The sequence below is a fragment of the Leuresthes tenuis genome, unplaced genomic scaffold (genome assembly GCF_036924035.1).
Source record: "Leuresthes tenuis unplaced genomic scaffold, fLeuTen1.0.hap1 SCAF_12, whole genome shotgun sequence".
Taxonomy (NCBI): Eukaryota; Metazoa; Chordata; class Actinopteri; order Atheriniformes; family Atherinopsidae; genus Leuresthes; species Leuresthes tenuis.
Genome location: NW_027325366.1, coordinates 6,279,267 through 6,291,630, shown reverse-complemented (window position 1 = coordinate 6,291,630; position 12,364 = coordinate 6,279,267). Strand labels below are relative to the sequence as shown.

The following is a 12,364-nucleotide window of genomic DNA, read 5'->3' as shown; positions in this document are numbered from 1 at the left end:
TGTTCAGCAATTTGAGATTTCAGATCCCATTGCCAAAGCCAGTTGGTATAAAGATGGAACCCAGATATACCCTGAAAGGGAAGCTGACAACGAATCACAGAGCAGCAACCAAACCTTGCCACTCCAGTCACAATATATGTCTGGTGAACAGTGCTTTGGTTGTGATACATCTGGTGATGCCCATTTTACTGAGGACATGAAAGGTGTTTACCTTCATTGTACCTGCACATTTAAGAATCAGCAATTTAGGTACATGCGTGAAGCTATCACCCAGCTCATTGTTTTCTCTTTGGCTTTGTCCAAACAGCAGGGCAGTGTCACTATGGTGACGAGATTGGTGAGGTAGCTGATGCATCAGCCCAATACACTGTGGATGTCAAAGGTGATTTGATATTTCGACATCAGTCATCCATTTTAACCCAGCACATAAATGCCACTAACAATAGTGGTTTACTTCACTGTTAGTTCAATTATCTGAGTCATCTGTAAATCTTTTTTCCTTTAGAAAATTGCTTTGTATCACATTGTCATCCTGGTCTCAGGTCATTTTACTGCTGTTTTTGGCTCTTAATCAAACCTGGTTGTGTGGTAGACATGTAGCTGCTGGGCATACTAACATATATGTTGTGTTTGTCAAGTCATTCTTCGTTTTAACAGCCATCTTTGCTTGCAACTTGCAATTCTTAAAGTTCATCTTCAGATCCTCTCATTCACATTGCTGCCCCGAACCTCTCCCCTTTGCAATGACAACGAACTCTTATCCAAAGAGAAGTAATTGACTTACTTCTTAGGTTTTAAGGTGTTAGGACACAGATTTATGGTATGACAAAAGGAGCCATCCTAAGGGATACATATTGGAGCTCACTTTCAGACCAGTCATGGTCGAACCTCTTGTTTGTCTTTGCAATGGATTTACCCATAACTCCATGCTAACCCACACTGCTGTACAATTCTGTTGTGAGAGGAAGTATTGAGACCACCAACAACTTAAAACCTTTCTCTGTGTACATCACAATGCTTATAGCTACATCGCCATGGCTCTCCTCTGACCAAGAGAGGAACAGGTCCGCAGAAGAGGCTTATTTGGTTCAAGCCATCCAGATGTCTTCAAAATGCAATTCTGACATCTTCGCTGACTTGGGAGGAGATACATATGAAGACCATGCCAGATATATGCCAACTTCTCCCTCAACATATGATTTTATGACTGACTGTATTGCAACAATACAGCCAAAGGAGGTCGATGACAACCAACAATTAAAAAAGACCCAATCTCCACTGCGTTGTAACTCTGTAAAGCAAACAACAATGCAATCAGACATACACCATCACACTAAACAGCCCACACAATCACAAGGTGAGGAATTTATTCACTATATACAACATACAGATGTCCCATCAGAAGAGCATTCATATTCCCTGAAGACACCTGGACAGACAGATGAGTGTTGTAACTATTTGCAAAATGCTACTGATTCAGAGGAATCCACTCTCAAGATACTAACCGTCCAATCAGAGCAAGTACATAGCTCAGCAAAGGCCCCAACTGTGCAAGCAGACCTAAGTAACTCCCAACAGATTTCAGCTACTATGTCAAAGCACCATACTAATACCCTACAGAATTCATCAGTCAAACCAGACAAGTTTTGTTACTCCTCAATGACTGCAACTCCTCAGTCAAAGGAGCCATTTGAATTACAAGTGAATTCAAAAGAGCCCTTTAAATCCTTACAGACTGCTACCGTCCAATCAGAGGGGCAATGCAGCCCCATACAGAGGCCAGCTCCACTTTCAGAGAAGCTTTTAGATTGCTCACAAACTGAAAGTGTTCTCTCAGTGAGGCCCTGTAACTCTTTACAGTCAACAACTGATCAGTCAGAGGAGTCACATCTTCCTTTACAGACACCAACTGTCCAGTCAGAGAAGCTTTGTGACATTTCCAACTCAGCATCCCTTCAACCACTGGACTTGTCTAGTCCAACCAAAGAGATAGAAAAGTTCCAACCAGAACATCTTGTCTTGTCACCAAATCTCAAATTGGATGATCCTTACCACACAGGAAAGACAGTATCTAACATCTCTGAGTTGCTGAGTCTGACGAGTCAGGATGCTAAAGTTCAAGGACAGAGTCATCACACAATGGAGACCACAGAAGAACAAGAGGACAGTATGGTTAACAATGCTCAAAGATCATCCATCCAGTTTGCAGACTTTTACTATCCCAAGCAGACATCAACTGTTGCGTCAGAGGAGATCTATCTATCAAGAACTTGTGACAGTAACTGGAGTGACAGAGTCACTGCAAATAAGGTGGATGTTGAAGGTGATTTAAATGGTTAGCATTTTAAAACAAAAAAATGGACGGGCACAATGTTGACATTGTGTAAAAAGAAAAGATTGCTTTTCGCAATCCTTGATATTTTGGCAATTTTTGCATTTACTCACCAGATTTTTTCACACTATTTAGTGGTTGACGTAAGACTAAACTTTAGTGGTCTGGATGGAATATTACAGATAGAGAAAACAGGAAATATATTAGTATTAAATCCTAATTTGAATGTCTAGTTATCTCAAGCCTAACCAAAGATCCCACTTCTTTAAACTACTAATAACTGAGGATATACTTATTTGATTTATTTTAACATACAAGTTTTATTTATTTTTTCTTTGGCATGACTAATCTTGAGTTTTTGCTCTTTTAATGTTTTAAAAGCATTGTTTTTGTTGTAGTCAGTATTAGTGATGAAACCTTTTCTTGATGTTACCTCAAGCATCCCCAACTCTACCTGTGACAATTACAACACTTTGTGAGGCTGAGAGGAACAAGTCTGTTGAAGCTGGTGAACCCTTAACACTACGATGTGCGATATCCGATCCTAACGCTCAAGTAACTTGGTTTAAGGATGGAATAAAACTACTTGAAGCAGCTGGGCAAGATATGCTGGCAGAGGGCTCCATGAGAACACTGGCTTTCCCGTCAGCAATGCTATCTCATGCAGGGATTTACAGCTGCAAGACAAGAGATGATGCAATACAGTTTCACGTGGATGTTAAAGGTGACAAAAGTTATTTTCTTTGGTCTGCAAATAGATTTTTAGTGAAGGCTAAATTAATTATTCAGAGTTAAATACAAACAAAAAACAAAAAAGTATGTATACATATGTAAATATATGTATATGAATGTGTCCTTTAAAGCACTGTTTAGATTACATCAATCAACAGTAAAATCCCATAAAGTTTGCACAGTATACAGTCATGTGATATAGAAAGTACTCTCTCTTAATCATGTCAGGACATAATAAAAGGAATCCTTACCAGATTGGCAAGGAACCACATGACATATTACACCTGCCATTATTTAATGAAAACTAAGCCAAAATGCTGACACGCCATGATCCAGTACCATGTAGAACCACATTTAGCAGCAATAACTCCAAGTGGTTGTTTTCTGTATGATGTTATCAGTCTCTCACACTGTTATGGAGGCACACTCTTCTTTGTAATCCTGCTTTAATTCATTGAGATTTGTGGGCATTGTGTATGCACAGTTCTCTTACGGTCCCATCCTGCAGCAGGTTGAGTTCTGGACTTTGACTGGGCCATTGCAGCAATTTGATTCTGTTCTTGGTGACTCATTTTGTTGTAGATCTGTTGCTCTGTTTGGGTCCATTGTCTTGCTGCATGTACCAATTTGATAAGATTTTAGCTGTTAGGCAGATGGCCCCGCATTTGACTCTGGAATACTTTAGAGGAGTTTATGGTCAACTCAATGACTGCATAGTGTCCAGGTTCTGTGGCTGCAAAACAAGCCTAAATCAGCCCTCTACCACAGAGCTAGACAGGTGTTATGAAGGTGTCAGTGATGATATGCTGTGTTTGATTTTCTCCAAATGTGCTGCTGTGCATTATGACCAAACATCTCCATATTGATCTCATCATTCTGTTTTTAGTAAGAAGCAGCTTTCTCCTGGTAATGCTTCCAATCAAGCCTATTATACTACTTCAGTGTTCTGTTAACATTTATCTTGCTAAATGAGGCCTGTTAAGTCTTTTGAGTTCTTGGATTTTTTGCTGTTTTTCAGAGCATTGCATAATTTGACCTTTGGATGATCTTGCAGGAGTGTCCATTTCTCTAAATATATTAACTTAAATGTTTTTCACCTTTGAAAAATAGTTTAGAAATAGCCATATAATCCTTGCCAGATAGATAGATAGGCAGCAACAGCTGATTTTCTATAATCAGAGCTGATGTTAACACACACCTGAATGCTCCAGACCAGGATACTGGCAAAACGTCTGCTTTTATAGAGGTGCTCATACTTGCTGCTGTTCAGTTACTTTTTGACAAACTGCCCCTTTATTTTGGTTACATTTTGGCAAAATGAATAACGACAGCTTGTGTTGTTCATATGAAGTTTTAGTTTCCCAATTTGTTGAGACTTGTTAAGAACCAGATGATGTACTTCCTTTTCACATGACTCTAAGAGATAAGAGTTTGGATAAAAAACTTACCCATTTATTACAATAATGTTATTCTACACTCAGTAACTGGACAATGACTATGTGAAGCTTTTGTTTTGTTTTGAAAGAGAAATGAAACAAGAAATGAATAATCTAACAAACCAACAGTTGTTTTGCTAGCACTTTTATATCTCTGTACTGTCAGATCTTCACAGTTTGTTAACTGTAATAATGTAAAAGCTATACTTTTTGCTACAAAGCTAAGCCAATTCTTATTAATGTATCTAGTTTTTTTTATTGAAAGGGAAATTATGAAGTCAAAGACATTTGTTTCTGAATTATGCTTTTCTTAATTTGGTAAACAGCAGCATTTTATTGACCAATTCTATTTTACATTCAATCCTTTAGCTCCTCCTTTGACATTTGCAGCTTTATCTGAGGCTGAACAGAAAATGACAGTGATAGCTGGCTCTCCCATAGCTCTACAGTGTGAGCTGTCAGATCCCAGTGGACAAGTCAGTTGGTATAAGGATGGAACAGAGCTTCTACCTCAAAGTGGCGTAGACATCCAGTCACAGGGGAATTTCAGGAGTCTAGTAGTCCCATCAGCAGAGCAAGTTCACACTGGAGTTTATCGCTGTGAGTCAAAGGATGATGACATCCAGTTCTCTGTGGAAGTTAAAGGTGATGGTCAAAAACTCTATTGCACTTTCAATGTCCTACACTGCACTAACATCGACTGATTATGTTAACTTTGTCTTTTCGCCTAACGATTCTTATGTTTCTTTAATGTATATAACTTGTAGAAAAAAATAGCAGGACTTCACTTTAGTTTACTAAAATCTATTCCTTCTCACACCTAATAGTGAAACCCTGACAATACAGTTTCTGTGTGTGCATATCCCATATATCAAGAGATCAAGAAGTATTGTGTGGGTCCCTCTTTGACACTGCTGGAACTAAATTTCTACAGCTCCTGTACCACAAGCAAGCACTTGCCACCTTCTTGTTTGTGTCTTACCTGTACTGTGTTTGTCTATGTAAGTGATTAGAGTGTTGCGTGAAATGTTCTTCAGTGTTCTCTTCTAGATGTTCCTTGTTGTACTAATGTTTGTTGCAGTGTCAGTTGTTTTGTCAAATGCACTTTTCTCAGGGTCCTTCCTCTTCTGCTTGTTGTGGTGATGGCATTAAGATTCCCATTTTCTAATCCAGAATTTGCTTACTTATCTAATAACATGCAGAGGTCACATTTATGAAGTTTATTAAGACACTCTTTTTTTGCAATATCCAGAATCTATAGCACCGCCTGTGAAGTTCTCAAAGCTACAAGAGGAAGACAGGAACAAGTCCGTCAAAGAAGGCAGTCCTCTTGTCCTCAGCTGTGAACTCTCTCATGATCCCTCTACTCATGTCGATTGGTATAAGGATGGGAGGAAACTTGTGCCTCAGAACAATGTGGAAATGCAGTCAGAGGGTCTGACAAGAACCTTACTCATCCCCTCAGCTGAAAACATAAATGCTGGTGCCTATGAATGTTCAACATCAGATGACACAGTCACCTTTAAGGTGGACATAAAAGGTGATTTATCACTAACTTTGCTATCTTCTCATGGTTATCTAGCACATACATCTTTTTCTCTAGTTTGACTGGTAAAAGTGTACTTTTCTCTGATTGATCATGATATAGTGGAATGAGTGACTGGATAGTGTGTTCACCATTAGTGAATTCATCTCTTATCCATACCCTTGTTATTCTCCTCTCTTAGGCCGATCGGCACAGATCACGACAATCCCACTGTCAGAAAAAAACAAGATGATTAGAATAGGTTGTCCAATTATTCTTCAGTGTCAGGTCACAGATCCTGCTGCTCAGGTTACCTGGTTTAAAGATGCAGTGGAGCTTTTTTGCAAAACGGGCCTCGATATGAAAAGAGATGGCAGCCTCAGAAAGTTAATGATTCATTCAGCTAAGGCCTCTGACTCTGGCCTCTACAGCTGTAGCCTCATTGATGATGTTGTGACATTCCTTGTGGATGTTGAAGGTGACTTTTTTGTATACATTTTTAAACAGAGACATTTTAATCATTACATTTTATTCTAGTTAACTAGTTAATCTTTGTACGTGCTATCATTAAGTACCTCAGAAATGACCTTATAAACAGTTTTGATACATAGCTACCAATGCCAAACTAAAATGTGTATGTGCATAACACAATTTAACAAATGGTAATATCTCTGCTTGACAAAAGTGTTCTGTGAATCCTATAATACCCTCAGCTACTCCAGTGAAGTTTTCAGAACTACCAGAGGTTGCCAGAAACAAATGTGTTGAAGTAGGCTGCCCAATTAAGCTGCAGTGTGAAGTCTCAGAGCAAGCTGCCCAAGTCTACTGGCACAGAGACGGAGAACAGCTACCTCCGACAAGTGAATATGAGATCCAGACAGATGAAAAACTGAGAGCACTAGTTATTAAATCAGCAGAAGTCAGACACTCTGGGGTGTACAGCTGTGAGGCTGCAGATGACCATATAGAATTCAAGGTGGATGTTGCAGGTGATCTAAGTATATTGAGCTTTGTCAGAATTACTAACTTTGAGTTAATGCTTGGCTATCAGACTACCATTACTTAGGGCGTAACATTTTATAATATTCTAAGATAACATCAAATCATTTGTAATTATATATATACTCATAGAAGATGCACTCATGATACAGCTTTAGCTAAATTTGAGTGAAATTTTGATATCACAAGAAAAAAGTTATTTGTAGCTCAAAGTAATCATTACCCTCGGGAGGAAATACAAGATATTCTGAGTGTTTTGCAAACCATGTTTTTGAGAACCTGGTAGGAGTTGATATTGGCCAACCCTTTTCATTTCACCCCTAAATACTTTGTGTAATGTGACATGTTACTCATTAGTCACAAATAAGCTACTCATCAGACGTCTCGTAAGCTCTCCAGTGCCTTTTAGTGTTTTTCAGCTTATATATATATTTTTTTTTATATTTCATCAGCCCTGTTTCCAGATACAGCGTGCCTGGCAACACCCAACATTAGCTGAGCCAAGTTGGCAGCTAGCTGGTGAACAAAGGGGCACATTTAGCTTTTTGGGCTTAGTTTTTTTTTAAAACACAAACACAACTGCAAATTGTTGCTAAATTTGTTCTGTCTGCCAGCGTGTGAATGGAAAACTATGTACTAACATGTCTTTAAATAACTTTGTAAGGTTATGCATGCTACATACTAGCACTCTGTTTACTTTCTTCTGTCCGTGTTCTGACATACTTTACCCCTGAACAAGTCAATGCAAGTATGTTACTTAGCACAACATAACAGAGAAAAAATTATTACTGTCTGGTCATTGTTCAATGAATTGGAATTCCTATAGCGTGGGTTTGATTCTCAGCTGTTCCAGAGGCTGAGAGGAGCATGTCTGTTGAAGCAGGCAGCCTGATCAAACTGCAGTGTGAGCGCTCAAAACCTGCGATCCAGACCTGCTGGCATGGGGAAGGAGTAGAACTCTTGCCAGAATCGAATATAAAGATCGTATCAGAGAGCAGTAAGGCGACACTGGTCATGAAGTCGGCCACATCTTCGTACTCTGGGGTGTTTGATAATAAGGCTGATGATGATTCAGATTTCAACGATTTCTGTGTGGAGGTGAAAGGTGATATTCTAAGCTTTCTTTTTGGCAAGATATTTTCACTCTTCACTTGTATACACCTTTGTAGCTTCTAATATTTTAGAAAACAAATCCTGATCATCATCATATTCATTCTAATTGATTTAGTTCTAAATGTCCTAATTTCATGGTAGCTGCTTTTCATTTTATGCTGCTCATCTAAAAAAAGTGTCCTCAGACAGTAGTTTTGTTTGTTTCCTCCTGGTAGAGGCATTACATGAGTGCAATGCTTCAAATGTTTTCACTTTGCTTCAAAAGAGGATTAACAGTCACTGATGATTACCATGTATGTTATCTCAACTGCAAGTCTTAAAATCAGCATGTTCAAGCAGTGTAAACCTGACCTCAAAGCTGTTGCATGTATAAGTACAAATAGTTCCACTTTCAAACAACAACTGAAGTAATTCTTATACTGTTTTCCACAGCACCACCGGTAACATTTGCTGATGTCCCAGAGAAGGATCTTTTTCAGAGCGTTGTGGAAAAAGAGCAGCTTGTTTTGTCTTGTGAAGTATCAAGGGCTGATGGTATTGTCCAGTGGTACAAAGATGGAACTGAAATACAACCAAACGATGATGTTACGATGCAAGCAGAGGGCACCAAAAGAAGTCTAACTATACATTCAGCCCAGCTGTCTGACACAGGCACATACACATGCCGTGCGGGAGACAACATTTTGATCTTTAAGGTTATCATAAGAGGTAATAAGTCATATTACTTTACATAAAAATAGCACACATTAACTTCAAGTCTATAATAACCTTTAAATGTGGAGTAGAATGTAGAGTTGATATTTCAATGTCATATTCTTCCTCCAAAGAACCTCCTGTGACGATAGTCTATCCCAAGGAGGATGTCCATCTTGACCGTCATGTCCCTGAAGAAATCATTCTGAGTTGTGAACTGTCTCGTGCCAATGGTGTTGTGAGCTGGTTTAAAGATGGCCAAAAGCTCCAAGAGAGCGAGAACATCAAGCTCAGGGTGGAGGGTCCTTATAGACGACTTAAGATTCTCTCAAGTCGAATTGAAGATTCTGGAGAATACGTCTGTGATACAGCTGACGACTCAATATTTTTTCACCTTAGTATTACAGGTAATAATCCCCAATACAATATAGTACATAGCATGTGTGTGTCCTCAGTGCCCTCTATAATGTTTGGAACAGTCACAATTTTCTTACCCTTCTGCTCCTCAGTGTAAAATTCTATCCACAAGTATTCAAATGTGATTAAGATGCACATTCCAGACTTGAACTTAAAACAATTTTCATATATTTCAGTTTGGGGAGGGGGGGCACAGCTTCAAATTAATGCAAAATGTTGCTATATTTAGCTATTTTCTTGCCTTAATACACATGGACAATGTCTTCCTCTGGCTCAGAAAATTAGTTCGGAAGTTCTCAAATGCTGATCATTGCAGCCTTCTATCTTCACCATTGGAAAGATGTGGAGTGGGGGGGTTCCTGTTGCTGGTCCTCTGTACCTCTTCAGAAGAATACTAGCAGTGTCAAAGTCATGGGTTAACAGTTTTACCTAGATCAAGTTGAAGAGTATATGTACAATTTTTATTTAACTGTAAATAAACTATTACTTTGCTATTTTTTTTTAGTTTCTATTCAACATGTCAATGATAAATAATCTAGGTGTTAAAATCCACTTCCAGAACCTCCGGTGCAAATTATATCCCCAAGTCAGTCACAAATGGAACTATGTCAGCAGACCTCTGAGAGGATGGTACTGAGTTGTGAGATCTCACGGCCCAACGCAGTGGTGCGCTGGTATCGAGATGGACTTGAGGTGGAGGAGAATGACAACCTTATTCTGGAGGTCGATGGCGTCTACAGAAGACTTATTATTCCTAAAGCTACAGTCAAAGATTCAGCAGAATATGTGTGTGACACCGCAGATGATTCCATGACGTTTTTTGTGAACATAGCAGGTAAAAAAAAAGAAGAAAATCAGAAAAGAAGCTCATGTGAATGTGTTGCTTTTTCCACTATTATACTTTTCTAATATTCAATTTTTTTCAATCCACAGAACCTCCCGTTCGCTTCATACGTCTACGGAAGATGGCAAGCAGAGTAGAAAAAGTGGCTGGGGAGACTCTGGTTCTGGACTGTGAGGTTTCACGACCAAATGCTGAAGTCACCTGGAAGAAGAATGGGGAGGAAGTGGAGGACTCTAGAAGTATCACGATTCTTGAAGAGGGCGTCACGCGTCAGCTAACCATTCACTCTCTAACAGTGGAGGATGCTGGGCAATATGTTTGTGATGCAAAAGACGATGTGATGGATTTCAATGTGAAAGTGCAAGGTAAATCATTCTAAGTGTCTTTTTAAAAAATCTGTTTAAAATTTGATGTCATAGTGCCCTAAAGTCCCAAAAGATGAACAAAATTGTTTATTTAGAACCAAATTTGATTAGAAATTAGATTATTTAGTTTTGCATAACAGAAGTTAACATTTTAACAGAAGTTAAATCTTTCAAACTGAAGACCACACAAATATCAAGTGAATGATTCACTTCATGTGAATATCAAGATAACTTCCACTCCTCCTGATTCTAACATCACTTAGTCTGGATCATATAATCTTTCTACCGCCTGAAAGCGCATATAGGCTGATTGTCCTTGTAGGTTTTCCTACAAACCTATCGGTTTCCACCACAACAGATGGCTGACGCGTGTTGTCGAAAATGAAACGAAGAAAAAATTGTGTCCTCCCCGATGGTTGATCTTACAGGTTTATTCGCCAAAGTACAAAAGCTAAAAAGCACGGCACTATGACTAATGATACCTGTTCACACTCACAACATGTCTTCCAAGAGTTCCAACACGATATCAATAAGTTATCAACACGGTCAGAAAAAAAAAACGTGTGCTTCTGTCACTCTCTCGTGATCCACACAGCCTAGTTCCTAAACACAGCTACCTCCTTAAAGATACAGGTGCTTACTTTTATCTGTTTCACTGAAACTAATAATGACATTAAACAATGAATTACATAATAATTACATAATAATAATCATGACTTCAATTGACTTATTTTTAAATGTAGTTAAATTATTAAACTGCTATGAAATCCAAATACTTTCTCCATAATGAACTGACATTTACTATGAGTTATTTATCATTCATACAGCACCTACAGTTCTGTTGAAAATTGGCTGTCACCAATTGCAAACCAGCTGAGCATGTTGCTGCAGAATGTTGTGGTAGCTTCCTAATAACTAGTGTCACCAGCAAAGCCCTCCACACCATCAGACCACCTCCTCACAGTGTTAACGACACATGCAGATACAACTTATTCGCCAAAAGTTTCACAGAGACAGAGAAGTTGGAACTAAATAATTCATATTAGTAATCAGACCCAGGTCCAGATAACTTAAGTCTAATGTCCATTTCTTGTGATTGCTGGCTATAGCAGTTCTTCATATTGGTTCCCTGTAATAGTTTCTTTGCAGCAATTCAACCACAAAGGTCTGATTCAGTTTCTTCCCAACACAACATATTGAGGGTTCTAATCAGAGGTGCAGTTTACTGTTTTCTATTTCTCAGACTGGTAAGAAGAAAACTTGTCTGCAGCCACAAGTACTGTCCCAGGAGAGGGACCAGAGAGCCAGTTTCATCAGAAAAAAAGGGGTTCTAAAGCAGTACAGTCTCCGCATAGGGCTATGTATAGCAACAGTACCCTGACACAAACAAATATGATAACGCTCACCAATGAAAATTTGAATATTTAGCCTTATTTAGCTTCTGATGAATTCACTGAACGGAGAGACCGGGACAGTTTGCTGTAGCGTTTGAAGCAGCCGTGGTCCTTAGTCAGGAAAGAGTGGATTGACCATTCTTAGTTAGAAGTGAGTCCCTGCCTCAGGAAGAGGAGTTTAGATATCTCAGGGTCTTATTCACATGATGAGGGAGAACAGAGCTGGAGGTTGACAGGTGGAGTAGGCCAGCGTCTGCAGTAATGTTGATATTATTTATCATCATTTATTAACAGAGAGCTGAGCTGAAAGGTGAAGTTGTCCACTTATCTATGTTCCAACCTTCACCTATGGTCAAGAGTTGTGGGTAGTGACCTAAAGAATGAAATTTCAAATACAAGTTACTGATATGATCTTCTCTATGGCTGGAGATGTGGTCAGGATTACTTCTGGATGCCTCTCAGGGGAGGTGTTTCTAACATGTCCTACAGGGAGGAGGTCTGGGGGCAAACCCAG

The 12,364-nt window shown here is 39.0% G+C and overlaps 1 protein-coding gene across 1 annotated transcript in view; it reads left to right on the top strand.

The window, feature by feature from the left end:
- Positions 1–12,364, top strand: part of obsl1b (obscurin like cytoskeletal adaptor 1b) — a 32,187-nt gene that overhangs the window by 7,733 nt on the left and 12,090 nt on the right. Inside the window, exons 7-14 of the mRNA XM_072397888.1 lie at positions 5,762–6,040; positions 6,228–6,503; positions 6,739–7,014; positions 7,869–8,129; positions 8,570–8,845; positions 8,965–9,237; positions 9,807–10,082; positions 10,181–10,456. Of these exons, the coding sequence (XP_072253989.1) occupies positions 5,762–6,040; positions 6,228–6,503; positions 6,739–7,014; positions 7,869–8,129; positions 8,570–8,845; positions 8,965–9,237; positions 9,807–10,082; positions 10,181–10,456 (2,193 nt within the window). The remainder of the gene's footprint in view (positions 1–5,761; positions 6,041–6,227; positions 6,504–6,738; positions 7,015–7,868; positions 8,130–8,569; positions 8,846–8,964; positions 9,238–9,806; positions 10,083–10,180; positions 10,457–12,364) is intronic.